Source organism: Hevea brasiliensis, chromosome 8 (genome assembly GCF_030052815.1).
Source record: "Hevea brasiliensis isolate MT/VB/25A 57/8 chromosome 8, ASM3005281v1, whole genome shotgun sequence".
Lineage (NCBI taxonomy): Eukaryota > Viridiplantae > Streptophyta > Magnoliopsida > Malpighiales > Euphorbiaceae > Hevea > Hevea brasiliensis.
This window is the reverse complement of record NC_079500.1, coordinates 1,525,085-1,551,946: the sequence shown is the minus strand read 5'-3', so window position 1 is coordinate 1,551,946 and position 26,862 is coordinate 1,525,085. Positions and strand designations below refer to the sequence as shown.

Here is a 26,862-nt window from a genome sequence, read left to right as displayed (position 1 = left end):
CTCTTTTGGATTCCTCGTCCTTTAGAATTAATGTAAGTTTAAATGGTACATTGACGGATCTCTCTTTGGAACACTGAAAGAACCATTCTTGGTAAAGAGAGGACCTGCAAATTGAACCAGATTTTGCTCTTCGAAGGGTGGTTCATCGCATCATCTCCCTAGCAATCTCAATCGAACAAGATTGATGATATGATTAGTCTCTTCCCTTATCAACTGCAGGTTCACTCATTGTTTTAGAGAGGCAATAAAGAAATTTATTATTATTATTATTAGCTGATTCACTTGCTAACCAAGGTTATAACCTCTCGGCTCTCGCTGATGCTGCTTATCCTGCGCCTCCGTTGGCTCTTTTCATTGTTTCTGCTTGCATTTGGCAAAGGTGGTGTTCTGCAAATTTTGAACACTCTAACCCATGATCGTGTCATAAGGACATAAACTTTGGGACATTATTAGGATGATATTTTTTTTGTTTATTGGGAGGTTAGAGGAGTGGGGACTCCAAAACGGCAATGGATAATATGTTTTTAACCACTGAACCAAACTATGCTACTAGGATAAATTGTTCAATTTTCTATTGGCAATTTTTTATAAAATAAAAATCCAATGAAACAATGATAAATAAATAAATAAGATGGTTCAATTTTTTGTTAAATAATTATCATTGAGAAAAAGATAATTATTTCAATGTATGTTGTCACCTACAATGACAGACACATCATCCTCACAAAGAAGCAGAGTTTGATAAGCAATGTATACTGAGTCATGTCCTGCGATTTGGAATGAGTCGACATAGCTGTCAAAGAATTCCTAATTTAGACAGATTACAATTATTATAATTTAATTTAAATTTCTAATTTTTGCTTCAAAAAAAATATACAAATTTCTAGTTTTAGAATAATGAGTAATATAGATAATTGATTATTGAAAGAAGCCTAACGGAATGTACTCTTTTTATCTGTTCACATCAATAATTTAAACATTGTCCACCACAGAAAAGTGAATAATTGTGGACCTGCGTGTTTGTACCTCAAATTTGTAAAGGGAAGTATGAAATATATCGTAAGACAACTTTAAGAAAACAATTAATAATACATAATGAAATTATAGAGTACTATGATTAGAAAATAAAATGGGTTAGTCTATCATATTATATATATATAAATATCATATTGAATCATTAGATTTATCTCTTAAATTGAACTATATCTCAAAATTAATACCCTCTTGATCAATCTCCTTTATAAATAAAACAAAAATGTGAAATTAAAGGAGCCATGACTCCACCAAACTTAATTTCCACAATTTCATATGTGTATAAAAGTTTCTTGGAACCATTGAAATCTTTTTCCATTGTTAATAGACCCTTGAAATCTGAAAAAATTTTCAATTGATTCTTGAAATTTTTATGTTTTTTCATTGTTATCATTATTTATGGCTCCCTAAAATCTAAAAATTTTGATTTAATCCTTTGATTTTTCATTAATTTTCACCATTATTCTAAGCCCTTCATTCTTCAAGTTCTAGTTCCGTCCATAAAGTTATAACAACGCAAAAGTAAACTAATTAAGATGATTCATTGTTTACAAACAACTAAATCAGAATTAAATATGTCAATTATACTATTTATATTTTTAAATATAATAAAATTATGAGCTTAATGGTACTGGAGTTGTCTCTAATACTAGAAGATCCCAAATTTAAATTTTAATAGGAGCTAGCGAATTGTAAACAAAAAAAAAAAAATACGTTTTATCTTAGGAATTAGCTGTTTGAGGTAGCTTCAGGACTTGCCTGTTAGTTGTGGCTGGTTTTGGTTTCTCTTTTCCATCTTTGGTCCATTCTGGTTCTGTGTATCTGAATTTCTTTCTTTGTGCTTTTGTTCTAGTTATTTTGATGTTTTGGTTGTTTCTTCTGAGGGTTTTTTTTCATCACCATTAGAAGTTAGTTATCTAGGATGGGTGCAATTGTGACGCCCCTTACCCGTCTATTGTATAGCCGAGCAAGAAGTGCCACATTCGGTGCCGGAGCACCCTATCTTGTCTTGTCATGTCTATTGTAAATTTTAATGTCCTTTAAATCAGGTAATTTACGTGTAGAAAATTTTTTTTTTTTTTTATATCTTATTTTTGTGGAGACCCGAACAGATCCTCCTCTGTTTTATTAGCATCTGGCGGGTTCCACTATCACCTGTTAACATATTCATAGTCATCTCACATATTTCCATATCATATTCTCTTTTATCATATCATTCGCAACTATTTATGAGATCTCAAAATGAAGTGTCATCTATTGCATTCATATTGAAATTCATAGATAATAAATTATAAGTTTTCATTTCAAGTCCAAAATAAAATACATCATAAACTAGTAATTACATAATGACTAGACATAATGAACTAAAATACTAGGCTACACATGGGCCCTACCAAAATACAAAAGACTGATGAGGTGACTCGACGGTGGCGGATCCGTGAAACTCTGTCCGAATACTACTGTGGCGGCTGCTGATCTTCAGTACCTACGCGATGGAAAACCAACGCGCTAAGCATAACGCTTAGTGGTGCATAATTTATAATAATAATAATTAAACAATTGAAATAATATTTACAAATCATAAATTCTGGGTCTTTTACATTTTTTTACACTTTGGAATCAATTAAAATTATTGGGGTCTTTCCTGTTTACTTATTGTATATTCAGTATTAATTAATTATTATCAATGCCCAAGAATCCTATAACAAATTATAAAAGCTGGATACACGGGAGTATACGGGTTAGACAGCCATATGTCTACCCTCAGATACATCCGTGCACGAGGCCACCGGGCACGAGACCATTGTCGAGCTTGTAAAGCCGTAAATAAAGTAGGCACAATGGCGATAAGTAGGCATATAGCCTGTAGAACAATCATACCGGACATATATTGTCGGTTCATGATTTGCTCTGAAGGTGATCGCTATCTGTGATCCCTAATTGGTATACCAATTTATCCAAACTAAATAAATAAGTCTAGGTATACTATGGGCAATTAAACATTTTTAATTATTTTAGCACTATTCACTGTTACTATTTTCTGGTACTGTTCATTGGTACCATTAATTTCATATTAATGGGACATTAGTCCCAATTTACATATTCATATCATTTTTAATATTTAATTATCCTTATGAGTATTTTAATTATCATATATAGCATTTTTGCCATGAACCTTTCTTTAGGTTCATGTTGATATGTTATCTTTATCTAGGAATTTGACTAGGTTAGGATGTCTATTTAGTCACACTTCCTTCATAACAATTGCTCCTCTATGTTTAAACTTGAATTTCAGTTTTTGAATCACTGAATTTGGGGTTATATAACTCAACTTATGGTCAAAATACCATAACTAGTCCCTTTGCCTCTAAGCTGTCCAGAATTTATAATTTCTAGTCAATAAATTTTGACCAGTCATTTGATCATTTTATTGTCATTTTTAGACTTAGGTTCCTCCACAAGATATGTTCCTCTATGTCTTAGGGACTCCCAGGTACAATTTCATAATTTTTCAAGCTTGGTATAGTGAGTTATGGTCAATGTATTAACCTGGACTCTCAGTCCTATAAGGGCAAAAATCAACTTCAGGGCAGTATGTTTGACCCTCTTTTTAGGGTCTTTACACTTAGAATTTGGCAAAGGTGTCTAAATCAATATTGTATCCCTAAGTATCATGTTTCTACATCATATTGGCAAATCTCAAATGGAATTTCCTAGTGGGAGTTATGGCCAAATGAACACACAGGTATCAAATGGCATTCTGGGTTCAACTTAACATTTTCTAGATTTCAATTCCTAACTTTGGCTAATATTTTCCCTAGGATGCAATGGTTTCTAGAGCTTGGTCAAAACATAAAAATTGTTGTGCTATGTCTTATAAAACTTATGGCACTAGTTTCACTCAATTTGCAGCTTTGGAGACCAAGTTATGGCATTTTTGCCAAAACTGGTCAAGCATACCAAAGGAACAGTATTTTGGTCATTTTCTGGGTTAGCAGTTTCAGTGACCCAACTTGTGCTAATAATTTGAATTGGTTAAAAGCAAAACTGGGTTAAGTGGTCTTCATGAAAAGTGTATCCCTATGTCTAAACTTTCCATGGGTAAAATTTTAGGTCATTTGGACCAGTATAGAGAGAGTTATGACCAAATGAACACGTACTGTTCATTTGGTCATTTTCTGGGTTGGCAGTTTCAGTGACCCAACTTGTGCTAACAATTTGAATTTGTTAAAGGCAAAACTGGGTTAAGTGATCTTCATGAAAAGTGTAGCCCTATGTCTAAACTTTTCATGGTTAAAATTTTAGGTTATTTGGACCAGTATAGAGAGAGTTATGACCAAATGAACACGTACTGTTCATTTGGTCATTTTCTGGGTTGGGTTGCAGGGAAATCCGAATTTGGACAGTATTTAGGTTAAGTTTTGGACAGAATTTGGGCATGGTTTCTTCATGGAAAATGGGCTATTTTGGGTCTAGTTTCACCTCCAATTGGCCTCATACCAATTGGGGTCACACAATTTTATTTATGGCCTAAAATGTACACTGCCCTCAACAAACACAACCTGCAGAAAATTGACACTTCCAAAACTCAACCTCCTCCAACTTCCTTACTTCAATTTGCATGCAATACACTTCTATAAGCAACAATCTCATCCCAATAGATCAATTTCAACATTTTACACAAAGTCCTCAACATTTACACAAACCCTAGTTTTCAAAGTTTCAAATTTACACAAACACTACACAATCAAACACCCAAACATTTCAACTAATTACACATTCTCATAGAACCATTTTTCATCACTTAAAAGCAATAAATTTCAAGTTCCATGGCTGCCAAAAATTCAAGGGTTCTTTCCTCTAGATTTTCTTTTGTTTTAATGGTATTTATGCTTAGCTAAACATGCTTTTCATGTTTAATAAAGAGAAGAAGAGGGATTAGTGCACTAACCTCTTGTGACCCACTTCAAACTTTAATCTTTCTTCTTCTAATGGGTATCTAAAGCTTCCTTATGGTGTGGGCTAAATTTTTTGTGAAGGGGTCTATGGGTTTTGGGGAGGAGAAAGCTTGGAAAATCAAGCTTTAAGAAGAACAAAAATGGAGGGAGGGAGACACTAAGGGAGACGGCAAGGAGGGAGAGAGAAGAGGAAGAAGAAGAGGGTTGGTGGGTTTTGTCTCTTGTGGGTATTTATATATATATTTATGTGTACTTTATTATTTTTAAATTTTATAAATCTATTTCCTTTCTTTTCTTTTCTTTCCTTTCTTTTCTTTTCTTTCCTTTTCTTTTCTTTTCTTTTCTTCTTCTTTCTCTTCTCATTTTTCAATTTCAAATTCATAAAATTAATTTATGTTAATTATTCTATTTCCAAATTTTAATTTGACATTTAAGTCAAAATTCACATCTAGGGGTGAAATGACCAAAATGCCTTTCATGATGCATATCGGGTTATTTTTATTATTTTTGTACCAAATAAATAAATTCTCTAAATTTTATTTTATTTCTCAAAATTTTTCCTATATTTTTTTAATATTTATTTCATTAATTTATGCCTCCTCACTATAGTTTAAGTGTAGTTCCAGACATTTTTATTGTCCGTACAGACATTAGTCATCAGAACAGTAAAATGTACGGACTACCTTTGGTGAGGACGTTACAGCAATTGGGTTCGATCTGTTCATCAAGTATTCTTTTTTTGGTGTTTTCTCCCCTTTTTCTCATTAATAAATTTATTTGCTTATATAAAAAAAAGTTTTTGGGTTAGGGATCTTAAATTTCAGATCGGAATTAATTAATATTTTTAGTTAACATTTTAATAAAACTAGGGTTGATTCTCTAAATGTAAGAACGTTACAAGTGAAAGATTTAACGTTACAAGTGAAAGATTTTTTCCCCCCTTTTTTTCCCTTTATTAAAAGAAAAAGAAGGGCAATCACCAAGGAATCTTGCTTTGGCTTTAATCCCATGAGAGGACGAGAATAGTGCAAGTGGAGGATCATGCATGCAAATGCATCACGTTACCAATTTCAAGCCTTGGCATGAACTCTATATAAAGGGGGCATTGCCAAGAAGTGAAAACCACACAAGCACTTGAAACCATAATATCGTCTTTTGGTTATGGCTTCTAAGCACTCTCTTCAGCTGTTAGAGATGCTCATCTTCCTCATAAGCTTTTTGGCTCTTGCTAAGCTAGCTTTAATGGCAGATTGTGTCCCGGAAAATTTTAACCGCACTTATTTTCCAGATGACTTCATTTTTGGGACAGCCACTTCTGCTTACCAGGTATAGAACTTTATTCATTGATGACCTGGGATTGTAGCAGTATGTGCTTTCCCAACATCCGTTTCTTAACTTTTCTAAATAAAAGGATGAAGCTAGGGAAGAAAATAATGAACAAGTAGATTAATTCTCATTGTTCATCACTAACTATCTAGGTATAACTATACATTTGAATAATTGTTTAAAGTCTTATTTATGGTATTCAGATCGAAGGTGCAGCAAACATATCAGGCAAAGGACCTAGTGTTTGGGACACATTTACTCATGAGTATCCAGGTTACCTTTGTGTGTGTGTGTGTGTTTTGAGATATATTTATGTGCAAAATTTTAATTATTTCTATGTAATCTTGCAGAAAGGATAAAGGATCACAGCACCGGAGATGTTGCAGTTGATTTCTATCACCGCTACAAAGTATAATAATCAAACTTCTTATTTTTCTTTTCCCATCAAATCCTTGTTCCATGTCAACAATAAATTAAACAAAATTTGTGAAATCAATTTTGTAGGAAGATATACAAAACGTGAAGAGTATGGGTTTTAATGCTTTCAGATTCTCCATTTCCTGGCCAAGAGTTATACCTAGTAAGGACCTTATCAAAATTTGAAACTTTTCAACATGTGTTGCCATCATATGAATTTTACTACATGTTTATGATTTTTACATTTTCCGTCTTCTTAAATATTTTTCTTTTAAATATCAATATTTAGGTGGAAGAAGACGTGAAGGAGTGAACGAGGAAGGGATTAAATTCTACAACAGTGTTATCAATGAAACTATAAACCAAGGTGATAATTATTTCCTTTTCCTTGAAATGATTTAAAATAACTAATAGAAATTTTATGTCGTTAACATTTAGAAAACATTTTCAAAATGGTAATACAACAAATTTCTAATTTCTTTTCTTGTAAAAAAATCAGGTCTTCAGCCATTTGTTACTATTTTTCATTGGGATACTCCTCAAGCCCTAGAGGACAAGTATCGTGGCTTTTTAAGCCGGAATATCGTGTAAGGATATAGCTACAAATCACATTTTCAAAATATTGCTTTTTTTAATTTTATATTGAGTTAAATCAATAATAATATCTAAGTAAACATCTTATCAAATAATTTCATAAACTATGTACAGGGAAGATTACCGTGATTATGCAGATCTTCTCTTTGAAAAATTTGGTGACAGAGTGAAGTTTTGGATGACTTTCAATGAACCATGGTCTCTTAGTGGATTCTCATATGATGATGGAGTTTTTGCTCCTGGTCGATGCTCATCTTGGGTGAATCGTCAATGTCGTGCTGGAAACTCAGCCACTGAACCTTACATAGTTGCCCATCATCTACTTCTTGCTCATTCTGCAGCTGTACAATTATATAGAGGAAAGTACAAGGTATATATATGTAAAATGAATTAAATTGTTTACTTCTCAAGTAAAAATATATGCAAAATTGAGCTTATTATATTTACTGTGTAGGAAACTCAAAATGGCCAGATCGGGATCACAATTTTTACCTTCTGGTTTGAACCTCTCTCCAATAGAGCAGAAGATATTGAAGCATCCAAAACAGCGCTTGACTTCATGTTCGGATTGTGAGTCTTTCTTCCAAAATAAGCTAGAAAAAGTAAGCATTTATTATGTAAAAAAGTCTTTTTTTAATAAAAACAATTTTATTTCACATTTCCTAGGTGGATGGATCCTCTGACCTATGGTCGATATCCAAGGATTGTGCGAGATTTAGCTGGAGATAGATTGCTCAATTTTACTGAGGAAGAAACTCATTTGCTTAGAGGATCATATGATTTTCTTGGGTTACAATACTACACATCATATTATGCAAAGCCAAATGCTCCGGTTGATTCAGATCATATTAGATCATCATATTATGCAAAGCCAAATGCTCCGGTTGATTCAGATCATATTAGATATAAAACTGATAGTCACATCACTGAAACTCGTAAGTTTATATATATAAATAATAAATAGAAGGTTTAAAGAAAATAATTATTTAACATATTATTCATTGATAAGTTTTTCTTTATAAAAGAAGTTTAAATGATTTTTTTTATTTACTTTGCAGCTTATGATTATGATGGTAATCTCATTGGTCCACAGGTTAGTACATAAGAAAATGAATTAATAAAAATATGATACAAAGAGAATTCAACATTTATGGATATATCAATAATATATAAATTAAAAATTGCAGGCTTATTCGTCTTGGTTTTACATTTTCCCGAAAGGTATCCGACATCTTTTAAACTATACCAAAGATACATACAATGATCCAGTAATTTATATTACTGAGAATGGTAAGCGGTTGATGTCTTTCTCACGTAAAAATGCTACATAGTCAATTACAATTATGTTTTGGCCTAATTTATTAATTTGAGTTTCTGTATACTATTTTAGGAGTCGACAATTTGAACACTGAAATTGACAAAGCTGGTGAAGAGAACATAACTGCAGCACTTAAAGATGAATTCAGGATAGATTATTATAGAAAACATATGTGGAATGCTTTAGGGTCCCTCAAGTAAGTCAAATCTTTAAAATACTAATGTAGAAATTTTTGTTGGTTCTTAATTGATTTTTCTAATGATTGTTGGTTTTGGCAGGGATTACCATGTTAATCTCAAAGGTTACTTCGCATGGTCATATCTGGACAACTTCGAATGGAATATTGGTTATACTTCAAGGTTTGGTTTGTACTATGTAGACTACCACAACAACCTGACAAGAATCCGCAAAAATTCAGCTGACTTTTTCGAGAAGTTCCTGAATCCACTAAATACTTCAGAAAATATCGCCCAGATTACTTCAGAGTATTCAAGGAAGATTGGGAAATTCTACGTAATGTAGCCTGTGTTGTGCCTTGTAAAGGTGCCATATCAATCTGTGTTGCAATTAAATAATATCATCACTGGGCTACTTCTAAGCTCCTGTGATGCTGTGTGTCCCCTACGAGAGTTCCAAGCATGACTTGTTGTATTGCTATTCTATCTTTGAAATAAATGTATTTTCCTTTTGAGTTGTGTTGTATTGCTCTTGACTTGTAATTGCATTGGTTGGCTTTAAGAGTATATAGACTTTTAAGAATATATCATATTATATGACAATTCCAATTAATATTATTTTACAATATTTAAACAAAGAAATTTCAAAAAAAAAAAAAAACTTAAAGTTTGAAAGAAATTAAAAATTATATTTGTTTAATGTTAATAAATTATATTATTTTCATATTTAGCAAAAATCTTTAAACATTAAAATCAAATAATCATTTGCACAATGCACAGATAAAGATTAATTATTATAATTTCAAATCATATCTGTAGAAAATTTAAGTTAATATAATTAAAATTTTGTACCATCATATTGAAAAGTTAAATACAAGAAATCAACAATGGAATACCGAATACCTACATAAGAACTAATATTTGGGATTTGAGCAAACATAGGCCAATACATTCCATATGGGGTGAAGTAAGATTTAATACTAATGTCAATTGGTTAGTTTTAACATGTAGCAATTTGTTTATCGAAGTTTAAGCAAGTCCATATTTCATACTTCATAGATTTTAGCCTCTAGTCTAATTATTTATTTCACCCTTAAATTCAAAATTCTAACATGGTATCAAACAGATCAGGTCTGATTTCAATTCCATTTTTTGATGTTGTTGCTATATTTTAGTTTCGAGCTTGTCTGAATGTTCAGTTATTGTGAGATCCATTTTGTACCGAATCAATTTATTTTACTATTTTAATTTGATTTTGATTCTTAATTAAAAATTGATTTTATATAATTTTTTTTTATAATTTTTTAGATGTATTATATATTTTCAGGATAATTATATATATTTATATACAATTAGAAATATATATATATGCTTTCTTGATAAATTTAGTTAAAAATATATTAAATTATTTTATAATATTTAATTATAATAAATATAATATATTATATAATATGTTTTCTAATTCTTAATTTTTTTGATAAGCTTCTAATTCTTAATTATATATGTACAATTATATAATTAAAAAATAGATAAAATGTGTTTATATTATGTAATTATATTAGCAGATAATTTTAAAGTTTAAATAGTAATTTAAGTTTGACTTTTCATGACACAAATTGAATAAAATTATTTTAAAAATTAAAATTGAAATTAAAATCGAGATAAAATTAAACCGAAGTCAAAAATTAAAAATTGAATCGAATTAATATCAAACTATTAAAAAATAAAATCCAATCGTACACCCTTAGGACTTAGAGTTGGCAATCCGTGCTACCATTGATCAATTATTGGTATGAAAAGATTATTTTCTCTTAATAAAATTTATGATTTTTAAAAAAATTGATATGAAAAATCCAATTTATTTTTTTAAATAAAAAAAAGTTCAAGAAGGTTTTTTGATGAGATAAAATAATTGCTGAAATGAATTCAAATCAGCTCTTTAACTTTTCTATAATGTTAAAATAAATCCATTTTGACCTTTTAGGTTAAATAAACCCAAAAGTTTTTGTTTAGATTCAAATAAACTCACTTTTTGTCAAAAATATTAAAATAATTTTCAATTTTTTTTGATAAAATATTAATTTTTATATTTTAAATATTAAAATTTATTTATTATTTTTAATTAAAATAAAAAAAAAATTAATAACACAACCAAACTCCAAAAATCAAAGAATCCCACGATCCATCTCAATGAATCCTAAGACCCACAAGCTCAATCAGCATCCATGGCTCCACCATATCTGTTCCATTTTTTTATTAGCTTTTTTTTTTTTTTTTTTACCATTTTCCATTTCAAAGCCTCATATTCTTGTTCCTTTTCATCATAGTCATCGAAAAATACCTTAAAATCAATTTTGAAAAACAAAAGGGTTCTCCAATTTTGGCGATCTAGAATTGCTCAAGTGGAAGAAGTATAAAAAGCTTGATTTTAGTGCTGAACTTGTAAAGGGTATCATGGGGGAGCACTGCACCAAAAGAATTGGTGCTTCTATTTCTTGTTCTCACAGCTTCGACAAGGATTAAAACATTCACCATAAAAAAAAATAGATTTGTAGTCTAATTTTTGCTTGCAACTGACTGAATCTGTTTTTCTACCGAAATATATAATCTGGGACATTATCAATCTTAGAAAAGTTTTCTTGGAATTGCGAATTTTGAAGCTTTGAGATTTTCAGCTCCAAATATGATATTAATTTACGATTTCCTTCTTCTAATCGTAGTGTTACCTTTTGGTCATTTTCCTTTTGCTAAGTCGTGGGGGATTATTTATTCGAATGAGTAACTTGAAAAGAATTTAGGAAAATTTTTAAATAGATTCAGTTTATCATATCAATTAAAGCAATCTCATCATTTTATGATAATATAATCATAATGAAATATAAAATTTATTTTTTAATTATTCTTAAATTATGAATAATATGAAATGATTTATTTATTATTTTTTTTCAGATTGATTTTGCAAGTTATCCTTAATTGAATCCTTGATTTAGCAGGCCATTTTGTCCCCAGTTGTCTACGCATAGTCACACCCCATTACAGAAAGGTGATCGAACTTTGGAGTGCCAATTTTTTATTTGGTGTGTTAAACTCTCAAACCAGTTCCTGGGAACAAATTGGCTAGAGTGCTTCTGGTAATGAAGTAATAACAAGTAAGAGTATCTTTGGTCTTGGTATTTAAATCTGCTTTTTCAAAAATATTTTTTAAAATATTATTGAAAATTCATTGAAAAAGCTATTTAATTATTTTTAAAATTTCACTATAACAAATCTTATAATTAGTAATAAAATTTTGCTACTTATAAAACTAACATATGGCAGAGGCAGAAACATAATATTATTGCTGCTAATAATATTTTTTTTTTTTTTACAATAATTATAATTTGGTTATAAAATACCTATAGCCACAATTTTATAACAGTAATTCATATATTGCTGTCTTAAACTTATGAAAACAAATTTGATACTTTTAATAATATTAAAAATTTTTATTGTTGCATATAATTTTTTATAGTGTTTTTATAATTAAAATATGTTAAATTTAATATAAAATAATTTTTAATGACACTTAATAACATATTTAAGATAAAAAGTTTTTATAACAATAGTTAAAACAATAATATCAAACAAACCTTGAATTAAATTATGCAAATATGACCTCTCATTTGAGAAAGCAAATCCCTGGTCTCACCATGTTTTTTTTTTTAATCATAGATATTTTCGAGATTTTTTTTAAATGGAAAAATGAATCTCTACATAAATATAATCCAACTATTGGAATCAAATAATTATGCATAAAGTCCAATGTTTATAAATATTCCCCATCATAATCATAGTGCTAGTGCTACACTATAGCTTATTCCAATCTGTAAATAGACCAATGAATGAAATAACAATTTGGAACTAGCTTAGTTAATTTCTCCAGTAATTTTAATGGTGCATTCCCTTTCATTGTTTTGATGCATTTTAAAATAAACTTGAAATGCTCTTTGTGAAGTTAAATCTTGACCGTTAAAAAAAATCTCATTTTTTGAGATCATTTTTCATAACAAAAGATATAAACAAAAATAAAGAAGATAAAATATAAAGAAATAATTAAATATATTTGTTAGAGAGTATTAAAATTAAATTTCACATGTTTTAGTCATAAAACTTAATAATAATAATAATAATTTAATATTTTTTTCCAAACTATTTTTTTAACATTTAAAATAATGTTATTGTTAAAAAATGTTTTTCTAGCTCTAAAACCTCAATGTCAAATGGGCATACACTTACAAAGCTGTGTTTGAAGCTTGATTCAAATCTCTCGGTTCACAATTCTCATTGATTTTATTTATCCTGAGTCACCTTCGGAGTAGATTTCAATATAATTATGATTTCGTGTAGGGATCTTATGTGGAATAACAATTTAATTAAAGAAAGCCTATTCAAATTGAATTAAGAGTTTAAAATTAAATAGGAAGATAAAAATTATACTAGAAAGAATTAAATAATAATAATAATAATAATAATAATAATAATAATAATAATAAGAATAATAATAATAATAATAATAATAATAATAAAAGGCCAAAGTGGATGGTAAATCCAACTTAAAGTTGGAGTAGGATATTTTGTCCAATTTGGACTTGGATTGTGTACAGAGTCCATCTTGTTGTCATTATAATTAAATGGTAGACGATTCTCCAATAAATGAGTTGCAGCCAAAGCAGTGCCTGGCCATAAAGTGAGTAAAACGAATGGTGCACTGAAGTTGAGTTGCAAGGCCACCAAATTGTGAGAGTTGAGTGTGTGCAGTGTGATGCACTATTTGTGAGTGACTTTGAGGAAGAAATATAATTTTGTGCCTGTAATTATTTTATCTTATTAGTGGATTTATTGGTGGAGTAGATTAGTTATTTTAAAAAAAAAAAAAATTTATTAAATAATTCAATTTAATATAAATTTAGCATATTTTGGGGTTGTTTGATTCACCCGTTGAGTGTAGCTGATAGCAGATAGACATCTAAATAGGTGAATTAAAGTGTTTGGTAACTTTAAAAAAATAAAGCTGATAGCTGATGGGTGGTTGATATGGTATCCATCAGTTGCAGTTTGTATCAACTCTATTTTTAGAGTTATTTATCATCAACCGATAACTAATTTGATTTGATTTTTTATATATTTATTTTTGTTGGGAATATACAAGTGTGGAATTTTCACATAAAAAAAAAATGGGATGAATGAGAGAAATATAAGTGGGAATTACCCATAGACTCATTACCTTAATATTTTTATTTTGGGTTAGATATGGTGTCAAACTCAAGAATGCATTCTTTCACAAGGCCTATTAAAAAAGAATTTTCCCTAAACGCTTTGGACTCCTTAGATCTCTAACAATTTTTAGTGCTTTGCAATCTGAAAGTTTTCACTTGATTCTTGAAATTTTTATGTTTTTCTCATTGGTATCATTATTTGCAGCCTAAAATCTGAAAAAAAAAAATTTCATTCTCTGTTGACAAAGAAAAAAAAAAAAGCTACCCATCATCCACCACAGAAAATTTCACCACCTGATCTTAACCTTTACCTCAAAGCAGTCGATCGAACTGATAACATACAAATTACCAAAGCAAAATAGCGCACAAAAAGTAGACAAATGCCGAAAGGCTACAGGTGCCTATTCTAAGTTGCATTCACAATGCTACGATACAGCTAGCGAACTTCATTTAGAAGACTGCCAACCTCTACCACCTGCAAAACGACCACGTTCTCGATGATGATATGGTTTCCTTCCGTGGCATGGATGGGCAACCAAATTAAATTGTTGGGCTGGTTGATCGTTTTCAGGAGTAACACCACAACTGGTTCGATATGTAGTCCGCTGAACATCATTCCTTGGCCTTCCACATTGGTACTTATTGTTGGGTGAGCAGGTTAAATCTGGAAGCCCATCCCAATTGCTGGTCAATTAAAGCATTTTTGACCAATAACCCCATGCCAAGGTGACGGTCCAGCATCAATATTCATCTACCCACACCATTAAGAAGTGACCCTTGATTGGGATTGAACTGTTGCAGAAATGGCATTTGAAAGGGATAGCACAGTGTTTATACTGTTTACTCTATGATATATTATTAGCTGGAAATCCAATAGAAATGGCTGCATTATGTGATTGCCGAGAAGGCAGCCTATCTACTCTCCATCTGAAGGTGGGAAAACACCAGATGGTGGTGCCATTTGTGAAAATGGTGGAAGAAAAAAGCCACTTCCACTATGAAAATCCTGTCATCGTGTGAATTGTTTCAGGTGAAGGTGCTGCCTTGTGATGCGTGTAGAAGCAGTCAATTCAGAGATCGTGCTCTGGTGGTTGATGATTTGATTGTTCCTGGTGGCACTCTGCACGCGCGATGCTATGATTTTTGTTGCGCGGATACGCTATTATGTTTATTGTTTCCTGCTTGGTTTTCTGTTTTCTTTTTTTAAAGCAATGGCTAAAATTTTATTAAGAAAAGATCAAAGAAAACATACAGTTATCATAGCTTTGGTAGCTTTGAGGGGGTTTTTTGCATCTTTTATTGGTTTTAGTTTAGGTGGGCGTGTTTGGAGAGGTCCTATTGGTCTTGGAACTGACCCACACCAATGTTCTGATTTAGTGGTGACTGACCCACACCCACCAATGTTTGCAGCTCTGAAGGAGTATTATTCCTATCTCTTCAATCTTGAAGTTTTAGTTCTGTCTATGAAGATAAACAACGCAAATGCAAACTAATTGGATGCCATTATAGAGAATTAACCCCATCAGTGTTCCATTTAATGCAATGAAGAGAAGGTGGGGACCTGCTTATATAAAAAAAAGAACGTGGGGACCATGATATCTGACTCTTACTATTCTTCTTGTAAACCCTAAGTTTGATACAATCCGAATCATGACATAGTTGCAAACCTGCGTATGAGGGTGCTTGCTTTTCATCCGCATTGCCGTTTTATGAAAGATAATCCCACAAAGAGTCAAAGAACAAGCCTGAGAATTTTTAAAAAAGATTTCATTCCATAATAGCCAAATAGACAATAACACTCTAAAGAATAAGCACATCATAAATTGAGATTGCATCTCCCCTTTCGCTAAAAGCTTCCATTACAAAATAGTGATCCAATATCAAAAGGCATACACCAACATACCTTCCACCACTTGAGGGGAAAAAACTCCAGATTTTCCAAAGGAAGGGACTTTGCGGTAGAAGGTTGCTTGACTCCCCAAAAGCACCACAGAGAGGTATTTATTTTCTGAAATAGGAAGAAGACCAATAAAAAAGAGCCTATCACGAACAAGGATACACTCCATTCAAGCAAACCATGTGAAGAGTTCAACTTTGTGATGAGCCAAATTGAACCATACAAATGTACCATTAACTCTGTGGATGTTACCAAATTCTCTTAGCAACAGTTGGCCTAGTGAACTAACAGTGAATATACCTTTAGGATGAGGTTTCGAAATAACCCTATCATTCATTAAAGGGCATAGAGTGGTGTTCAGAGTTAAATCTTTCGGATTCAAAAATTGTTGAAGATTTCTCCCTTAAGATTCCTATTCCAAGTTAAGTTCCACTCCCATTTGTGATCATTCCCTAGCCACACATCTGAAATCGTTGCATCTTGATCAACTGTCAATCTAAATAAATTAGGAAAAAACCGCTTTAATGTTCCTTACATAGGCCTCCAATTTCTCTAATGCGCAAAGGGTATAAAGAGATGGGTTAACTTGAAGCTTCATAGACCTTTGACAAGCTGGTTAGCACCCACCTCCAATTGTGTCAAATGGAACACAGATGGTTACACGCTAGGTACATTGGGTAGAGGTGGCATCGGGGGCATTCTTCGTGATTGTGATGGTATTGTACTTTTTCTGTTCTCTTGCCCTGTGGAGATCGTTGATTCTAATGAAGGGAGTTCCTTATTGTTCATAAAGCCATGCTTATCTCCACTTAACAACTCCCTTTTCTCTCACACTACCATGAGAAAATATTTGAGACCGATTCCAACAATGTGCTCTCCTCGCTCAACGGTGCATCAGAGGGACCATGGAGATTGACTAAATGGCTCAATGGAATCTTCAACTTTGTCTCACTTTTACCACGTGTTAGCTTTAGGCACATTCTGCATGAAGCTAACCATTTTGCAGGCCAGCTAGCAAGGTCTGGTTGTAGTCGTTTTCATGATTTCTTCGCTCCTTTATAGGTTGTTTGTTTTGCATCTTATCTCCTTTGTTTTGCGCCCTGTATCTCTCCTAGTAGGGTTTTTTCATTAGCTAGGCGGTTAGTTTGATAGGCGAATGTATTGAGGATGCTCTACTGACATTGGGTTCTGCTTTAAATGGTTTTTCCCCAATACTTCATTTATTTTAATTTATTAAAACTCCTATGCTTGTAAAAAAAAAGGGCTAATCAGATAGCCACACATCATACCAAAATAAAAAAAAACCTTTTCATTACCAACATTTGAAGCTATATTGGCAAAAGTAAGAGATGATGTCTATAATGTGAAATATTTAAATTTTTTATTTTTATCATATATTCAATAATTTTTTTATAATATTAACATCCTAAAAAAACTTTTTTAACTATATGGTATTTTTTAAATATGTAGTATTGATTCCTTCAAAATATATAAACAATAAATATAATTAATTATTATTTAGATACATATTATATATAAAATTAATTCAGTACCGGAGCTTAAAAATTTATTTAGTTGGGATTATTTATTTAATTAGTTAATTTTAAGTGTGTGTATATATATACATTTTTAATTACTATTAAAATTTAAAATAATTATAAATCTCTGAATATAGATGAATTTATCCATGCTAAATTTTTCCCTATTATCAATAAAAATTTTGCTTATAAAAAAAAGGATTTGCACCACATTATTTGGTATCTTGAAAATTAACAGATAATAAAGTGGCAATGAAGAGATGTAAGATTTTATAAGCACTTGACAACCTAATTGAGAAAGAATTTTTCCCTTCTAGAAAGCCATTTTCTTCTCAACCTTTTGGTATTATCGACCGCCAAGTTGAGAAGCGCTTTGGGCTTGAAGCCAAAGGCAGATAAGGAGCTATATCTACACGTTGCATGGGCTGCAACGTCCTTGACCAGCAATTAAGAAACATTTAATTCCAACAAGCACACTCTTGTGAAGGTTAAACCTACGACCAGAAAGAAAAGAGAAACCTCTAAATAATTTGATGATGTTAAGAATAGAGTCCTCATTTGGCTGTGAGAAGATTAGAGTGTCATCGGCATACTGCATGTGGAAGATTTTTGGACCTTCCGTGGATGCTAAAACTCTTAGAACAAGTTCCGGCTAAAGGCTTTAGACATAAGGGCACTCAATGGTTCAACTGCTAGAATGAAAAGAAAAGGAGAAAGAGGGTCTCCTTGCCTGAGTCCCTCGTATAATCTTAACTCCTTCGCGGGCGATCCTTTGATAATGACACTTGTTGTAGCTCCACTTATACATTCCATGATCCATTTTCTCCAAGCGACACCAAAGTCCATAATTCCATTACATTATCTAAGTGTTACCACTTAATAGTGTCAAAAGCCTTTTCGAAATCCACTTTCAGTAATTATATATATATATATATATATAATCTGAATAAGGGGTTATTGCTGAGAGTGAATTGGCATTTTTAATTATTTTTTATGAACTTGAATGCCTCGACTTCACCTCCTAAAAACCAAATTATATATATACTAGTTATATTTTATTATGAATACAATAAAAGAATTTTTGTCGAGATTTTTTTTTTGTATCATTGGAACGAGAATCTTAAGTTTTCTGATTAGAATTAATTAATATTTTTTGCTGACAATATTGTAATAAAACTAGGGTTGATTCTCCATATGTAAGAACGTTGCATGTAAAAAAAAATATTAATAAACAAAAAACAAATTCCCCCTTTTTTAAAAGAAAAAATGGGGCATTCTCCTTGAAATCTTGGTTTGGCTTTAATTAATGAGACGACACGAATAGGGCAAGTGGAGGATGAAGAATGCAAATGCATCACGTTACCCATTTCAAGCCTTGTCATGAACTCTATATAAAGGGGGCATTACCAAGAAGTGAAAACCACACAAGCAGTTGAACCCATAATATCGTCTTTTGGTTATGGCTTCTAAGCACTCTCTTCAGCTGTTAGGGATGCTCATCGTCTTCCTTATAAGCTTGCTGGCTCTTGCTAAGCCAGCATTAATGGCAGATCATGATGATGAAGTCCCAGCAGATTTTAACCGTACTTATTTTCCAGATGACTTCATTTTTGGGACTGCCACTTCTGCTTACCAGGTATAAACCTTTATTCATTGGTGACCTGGGATTGTAGCAGTATGTGCTTTCTCAACATCCATTTCTAAATAAGATTCAATCTCATGTTTTCCCTTCTCTAAGTACTAACTAAAATGATGAAGCTAGGGGAAAAAAAAAAAACCCTAACGAACAAGTTGATTAATTCTGAGTGTTTCTTGACTAACTATTTATGTATAATAATATATATAAATAATTGTTTCACAATTTGTTTATGTATTCAGATAGAAGGTGCAGCAAACAGATCAGGCAGAGGACCAAGTGTCTGGGACACATTTACGCATAAGTATCCAGGTTACCTTTGTGTGTGTGCGTGTGTCTTTGTTGATGCTATATTTATATGCAAAATGCTAATTATTTCTTTGTAATCTTGTAGAAAGGATAAAGGATCACAGCAATGGAGATGTTGCAGTTGATTTCTATCACCGCTACAAAGTATAATAATTAAAATTTTTATTTTTCATTTCCCTTAAAATCATTGTTCATTGTCAACAATAAATTAAACGAAAATTTTGAAATCAATGTTGTAGGAAGATATAAAAAACGTGAAGGGTATGGGTTTCAATGCTTTCAGATTCTCTATTTCCTGGCCAAGAGTTATACCTAGTAAGTGGTTTATCAAAGTTTTAAACTTTTGAACATATGTTGGCATCATATGAATTTTGCTAAATTACATATTTATTATTTTCTACTTTTCCCTCTTATTTATTTATTTTTTGAGTTTGATTATTGAGGTGGAAGGAGAAGTGAAGGAGTAAACGAAAAAGGGATTGAATTCTACAACAATGTCATCAATGAAACTATAAACCAAGGTGATAATTATTTCTTATTTCTTTGAAGGATTTAAAATAGTGAATAGAAATTTTATTCATTAAAATTTAGAAAACATGTTCAAAATGGTAATGAGGCAATGTGCCTACTAATTTTTTTTTTTTTTTTTTTCATTTAAAAAGCATAAAACACCAAGCTGTATTTATTTGAAAACCTGAACAAAAACAATTAATTATATTAACTATCTTATATTACTTCTATTTTCTTAATTTTCTTTTTATCAAGGGAAAGAAAGAACTTCATCTTCTAGTTCCTTAAAGAAGTTAAAAATTACATCAAATTTCTAATTTCTTTTTGTTGTAAAAAATTCAGGCCTTCAGCCTTTTGTTACTATTTTTCATTGGGATACTCCTCAAGCTTTAGAGGACAAATATGGTGGCTTTTTAAGCCGTAATATCGTGTAAGTATATAGCTACAAAATAAATCACATTTTCACAATATTAAAGTTTAATACTTTCATATCAATTTCAATTAATAATAATATATAAGTAAAAAGACATCTTATCAAATAATTATATAAAATATGGACAGGGAAGATTATCGTGAATATGCAGATCTTCTCTTTGAAAGATTTGGTGATCGAGTGAAATTTTGGATGACTTTCAATGAACCATGGTCTCTTAGTGGATTCTCCTATGATTATGGAGTTTTTGCTCCTGGTCGATGCTCATCTTGGGTGAATCCTCAATGTCGTGCTGGAAACTCAGCCACTGAACCTTATATAGTTGCCCATCATTTACTTCTTGCTCATTCTGCAGCTGTACAAGTGTATAGAGGAAAGTACAAGGTATATATATATATGTAAAATGAATTAAATTTTTTATTTCTCAAGTAAAAATATTTGTAAATTTGAACTTCTTATTATGTTTACTATGCAGAAAACTCAAAATGGCCAAATTGGGATCACACTTTTTACCTTCTGGTATGAACCTCTCTCCAATAGAAAAGAAGATATCGATGCATCCAAAACAGCCCTCGATTTTATGTTTGGATTGTGAGTCTTTCTTCTAGGCTACTTCAATTGAGCCTTTATTATGCAAAAGTCTGTATTTAATAAAGACAATTTTAATTCATATTTCCTAGGTGGATGGATCCTATAACTTATGGTCAATATCCAAGGACTGTGCAAGATTTAGTTGCAGATAGATTGCTCAATTTCACTGTCAAAGAAAGTCAATTGCTTAAAGGATCATATGATTTTCTTGGGCTACAATACTACACTTCATATTACGCAAAGCCAAACGGTTCAATTGATCCAGATCATATTAGATACAAAACTGACAATCGCATTACTGAAACTCGTAAGTTTATATATATTAAGGGTGTAAGGGGTTGGCCTGGCTAGGTGTGGTTGGACTTGCCCATGTTAAATTTTTCCTAGTTTAATTTCAATAAAATTACTGCTTATTAAAAAAATAGAAGGTTTAGATAGAAGAATTATCTTTACAAGTTTTTTTAAAAAATCAATATATTTAATTCAATGATATCCAATAAAGTGTGAAATTATATATAACATGTCGTTCATTGATAAGTTTTTCTTTATATAAAAGAAGTTTAATTGCTAACCATTTTTTTTTTACTTTACAGCTTATGATTATAATGGTAATCTCATTGGTCCCCAGGTTAGTATGTAAGAAAATGGATAGATAAAAATATAACAAAAAAAAGAATTAGAAATTTATGGACATATCACTAATTATATATAAATTGAAATTTGCAGGCTTATTCATCTTGGTTTTACATTTTTCCGAAAGGTATCAGACATCTTTTGAACTATACCAAAGATAAATACAATGATCCAGTAATTTATATTACTGAAAATGGTAAGCAGTTGATATCTTTTTCATGTAAAAATGCTACCCAGTCAATTCAATTATATTTCGGCCTAATTTATTTGAGTTTCTATATATGATTTTAGGAGTTGACAATTTTAATAATGAAACTGAATCTATTGAGGAAGCACTTAATGATCAATTCAGGATAGACTATTATAAAGAACACATGTGGCACGCTCTAAGATCCCTCAAGTAAGTCAAATTTCTGATATACTAATTAATATAGAGATTTTTGTTAATCCTTGATTAATTTTCCTAATGATTGTTGGTTTTGGCAGGGATTACCATGTTAATATCAAAGGTTACTTTGCATGGTCATATCTGGACAACTTCGAATGGAATATTGGTTATACTTCAAGGTTTGGTTTGTACTATGTAGACTACAAGAACAACCTGACAAGAACCCGCAAAAATTCAGCTGACTTTTTCGAGAAATTCCTGAATCCACTAAATACTTTAGAAAATATTGCCCAGATTACTTCAGGGTATTCAAGGAAACTTGGGAAATTCTACATAATGTAGCCTGTGTTGTGCCTTGTAAGGGTGCCATTTCAACCTGTATTGCAATTAAATAATCATCACTGGGCTACTCCTTAGCTCCTGTGACGTTACTTGTGTTCTATATATTAAATATTTGGTGATATTTTGTCCCCTACGAGAATCCAAGCATGACTTGTTGTATTGTAATTCTATCTTTTTTTTTTTTTTTTTTTTTTTTTTTAAATCAGCAGACAAAAAAAATCTTTATCATCAATTATAAATAATATGAATGCATAAACTAAGCCTAAGTGAAAAAACCTGGGTAGAGCAAGCGACTGTGAAAGCCAATCAAAGATAATAATCCCAACAAGAAGCAAACCAGCAAAACAAACAGACCCAGCAGTCCCAACCAAAGCTCAAGGCACAAACAAGAAGCTACCCATTAGTGCAATCATACGCATTAAGAAAACAAAGAAACACAAGACAAACAAGCAACCCAGCAGTACAATAAAACAATCAACCAACACTAAAGAGAAACATACTTAATTATCACAATAATTCCTCCACACGAAAGGTCACAGGAAGGCGATGAAGTCATCAGTCCTAGAGGACCCAGTCTTTGCCAAATGGTCAGACAATTGTATAGATAAAATGAACCGGGCATAGCTCCACCGAAAAGCTAGCTTAAGAGAAGGAGGTTTATCCAAGTCTTATATTTAACTCAATTCTCTTATCCCAAACCAATGGGACAACAAATTGATTTGCTTCTCTCCTTATATTAATAAAGGAGACATTTGGAAGAATAGCTTTCTGATTCAGAGATGATTTAAAGAGATTGAGAAGATGCCAAGGTCCCTCACTTGAACCCGTCATCCAGTAGATAACATTTGAAGAGTCTGATTCAAATATAAAGCGGCAAGTTGAACCAAAGAAAGGACGGAGATGTTTCGTTTAATTGCAGTGCTTTGTAGATTGCTTTGAGTTTGCCTCATTTGAGTTTGATTTTCCAATAGAGAAAGAAAAAAAGGCAAATAATGCATCCTTGATGATCTCTCAAGATTCCAGAAATGCCACTCCTTCCTGGATTCCCTTGAGAGGCTCCATTTGTGTTCCACTTGAAAGATTGAAGTGGAGGAGGAGTCCAATATAAAATTGGTCTCATCACACTTTGATTTTTCCATGTAACACCCCAAATTTTGAAATAATACTAATAGATGTTATTATAAATTGGAGATTAAACTTATAACATTTTGGGGAGAAAATTTAATATCAAGTTGAATTTAAAAGTAAAGTTTTAGAAGCTTTTGGGTGGAAAATTGACTTTTGAAAAAATTAAGGACCAAAATGAAAATTCTCCATAAAAAAGACATGTGGCAGCTCATCTTCCTTTCATTTTGGCCATGTGAAGTTTCTGCTATAGCTTATAAAAACAAAAAAAGAAATAGCAAAAAGTAAAGAAGAATCAGGGAGAAGTGAAAGGAAGAAAGAAGAGAAGAAAGGAGGGGGCGCGGGGTGGTGAGGGGCGGGCGAGAATGTAACGCCCTCACCGTAGGTAGTCTATACATTTTACTGTTCCGACAACTAATGTCTATTCGGACAGTCAGGATGTCTGGAACTACACTTAAACTATAGTGAGGAGGCATAAATTAATGAAATAAATATTAAAAAAATATAGGAAAAATTTTGAGAAATAAAATAAAATTTAGAGAATTTATTAATTGATATAAAAAAAATAAAAATAATCCGATGGGCACCATGAAAGGCATTTTGGTCATTTCACCCCTAGATGTGAATTTTAACTTAAATGTCAAATTAAAATTTGGAAATAGAATAATTAATATAAATTAATTTTATGAATTTGAAATTGAAAAATGAGAAGAGAAAGAAGAAGAAAAGAAAAGAAAAGAAAAGGAAAGAAAAGGAAAGAAAAGAAAAGAAAGAAAAGAAAGGAAATAGATTTATGAAATTTAAAAACAATAAAGTACACATAAATATATATATATAAATACCCACAAGAGACAAAACCCACCAACCCTCTTCTTCTTCCTCTTCTCTCTCCCTCCTTGCCGTCTCCCTTGCTCTCTCCCTCCCCACCATTGTTATCAAGCTTAAAGCTTGATTTCTCAAGCTTTCACTCACTAAAACCCATAGACCCCTTCACAAAAAATTTAGCCCACACCATAAGGAAGCTTTAGATACCCATAAGAAGAAGAAAGATTAAAGTTTGAAGTGGGTCACAAGAGGTTAGTGCACTAATCCCTCTTCTTCTCTTTATTAAACATGAAAAGCATGTTTAGCTAAGCATAAATACCATTAAAACAAAAAGAAAATCTAGAGGAAAGAACCGTTGAATTTTTGGCAGCCATGGAACTTGAAGTTTATTGCTTTCAAGTGATGAAAAATGGTTCCATGAGAATGTGTAATTAGTTGAAATGTTTGGGTGTTTGATTGTGTAAATTTGAAACTTTGAAAACTAGGGTTTATGTAAATGTTGAGGACTTTGTGTAAAATGTTGAAATTGACCTATTGGGATGAGATTGTTGCTTATAGAAGTGTATTGCATGCAAATTGAAGTGAGGAAGTTGGAGGAGATTGAGTTTTGGAAGTGTTAATTTTCTGCAGGTTGTGTTTGTTGAGGGCAGTGTACATTTTAGGTCATAAATAAAATTGTGTGACCCCAATTGGTATGAGGCCAATTGGAGGTGAAACTAGACCCAAAATAGCCCATTTTCCATGAAGAAACCATGCCCAAATTCTGTCCAAAACTTGAGCTAAATACTGCCCAAATTCGGATTTCCCTGCACCCAACCCAGAAAATGACCAAATGAACAGGTCATAACTCTCTCTATACTGGTCCAAATGACCTAAAATTTTACCCATGGAAAGTTTAGACATAGGGATACACTTTTCATGAAGACCACCTAACCCAGTTTTGCCTTTAACAAATTCAAATTGTTAGCACAAGTTGGGTTACTGAAACTGCCAACCCAGAAAATGACCAAATGAACAGTACGTGTTCATTTGCTCATAACTCTCTCTATACTAGTCCAAATGACCTAAAATTTTACCCATGGAAAGTTTAGACATAGGGATACACTTTTCATGAAGACCACTTAACCCAGTTTTGCCTTTAACAAATTCAAATTGTTAGCACAAGTTGGGTCACTGAAACTGCCAATCCAGAAAATGACCAAATGAACAGTACGCGTTCATTTGGTCATAACTCTCTCTATACTGGTCCAAATGACCTAAAATTTTAACCATGGAAAGATTAGACATAGGGCTACACTTTTCATGAAGACCACTTAACCCAGTTTTGCCTTTAACCAATTCAAATTGTTAGCACAAGTTGGGTCACTGAAACTGCCAACCCAGAAAATTTCCCAAAATACTATTCCTTTAGTGTTTTGACCATAACTTGAGTTCTATAACCCCAAACTCATTGATTCAAAAACTGAAATTCAAGTTTAAACATAGAGGAGCAATTGTTATGAAGGAATTGTGACTAAATAGACATCCCAACCTAGTCAAATTCCTAGATAAAGATAACACATCAACATGAACCTAAAGAAAGGTTCATGGGAAAAATGCTATATAGGATAATTAAAATACTCATAAGAAAAAAAATTTAATATTAAAAATGATATGAATATGTAAATTAGGACTAATGTCCTATTAATATGAAATTTATGGTACCAATGAACAATACTAGAAAATAATAATAGTGAATAGTGCTAAATTAATTAAAAATATTTAATTGCCCATAGTATACCTAGACTTATTTATTTAGTTGGATAAATTGGTATACCAATTAGGGACTACAGATAGCAGTACTGCCTACCGAGAAAATCATGAACTGATAATATATGTCTGGTATGATTGTTCTACAGGCTATATGCCTACTTTATTTCTGGCTTTACAAGCCTGACAGCGGGTCTCGTGCCCGACAGCTGGCCTCGTGCCTGACAGACGTATACTGGATAGACATATGGCTGTCTAACCAGTATACACCCGTACATCCAGCTTTTATAATTTGTTATAGGTTTTCTTGGGCACTGATAAAAAAAAATTAATTAAGACTTAAAATACAATAAGTAATCATAAAAGATCCCAATAATGTTAATTATTTCCAAAGAGCAATAAAAATGTAAAAGACCCAGAAATTATGAGTTGCATATATTGTTTCAAATTATTAAATTATTGTTATTATAAATTATGCACCACTAAGCGTTATGCTTAGTGCGTTGGTTTTCCATAGCGTAGGTACTGGAGATCAGCCGCAGCAGCCGCAGCAGCAGCACCAGTAGTGCACTAACAGAGTCCAGAGTCACCTCACCGGTCTGTTGTATTTTGGTAGGGCCCATGTATAGACTAGTATTTTGGTTCATTATGTTTAGTCATGATGTAATTACTAGTTTATGATGTATTTCATTTTGGACTTGTAATTAAACTTTGAGATTGAAATGAAAACTTGTAATTTATTATCTATGAATTTCTATATGAATGCAATAGATAATACTCCATTTTGAGATCTCATAAATAATTGTAAA

At 31.7% G+C, this 26,862-nt stretch overlaps 2 protein-coding genes across 2 annotated transcripts; both read left to right on the top strand.

Moving 5' to 3' along the window:
- Positions 1-6,139: 6,139 nt before the first annotated feature.
- Positions 6,140-9,337, top strand: LOC131182442 (cyanogenic beta-glucosidase-like). Its single transcript, XM_058151995.1, has 13 exons — positions 6,140-6,317; positions 6,521-6,590; positions 6,668-6,726; positions 6,822-6,897; positions 7,024-7,101; positions 7,234-7,321; positions 7,443-7,698; positions 7,783-7,898; positions 7,995-8,263; positions 8,387-8,421; positions 8,516-8,618; positions 8,719-8,842; positions 8,925-9,337. Exons 1-13 carry the CDS (start codon positions 6,153-6,155, stop codon positions 9,166-9,168), a joined length of 1,683 nt encoding a protein of 560 aa, XP_058007978.1. The 5' UTR covers positions 6,140-6,152; the 3' UTR covers positions 9,169-9,337.
- Positions 9,338-18,956: 9,619 nt separating this feature from the next.
- Positions 18,957-22,494, top strand: LOC131182201 (beta-glucosidase 24-like). The gene is made up of 13 exons (XM_058150907.1): positions 18,957-19,148; positions 19,391-19,460; positions 19,543-19,601; positions 19,697-19,772; positions 19,901-19,978; positions 20,310-20,397; positions 20,529-20,784; positions 20,876-20,991; positions 21,081-21,298; positions 21,585-21,619; positions 21,718-21,820; positions 21,916-22,024; positions 22,111-22,494. The coding sequence occupies exons 1-13, from the start codon at positions 18,972-18,974 to the stop codon at positions 22,352-22,354; spliced, it is 1,629 nt and encodes a 542-aa protein (XP_058006890.1). The 5' UTR covers positions 18,957-18,971; the 3' UTR covers positions 22,355-22,494.
- The last annotated feature ends 4,368 nt before the right edge of the window (positions 22,495-26,862 follow it).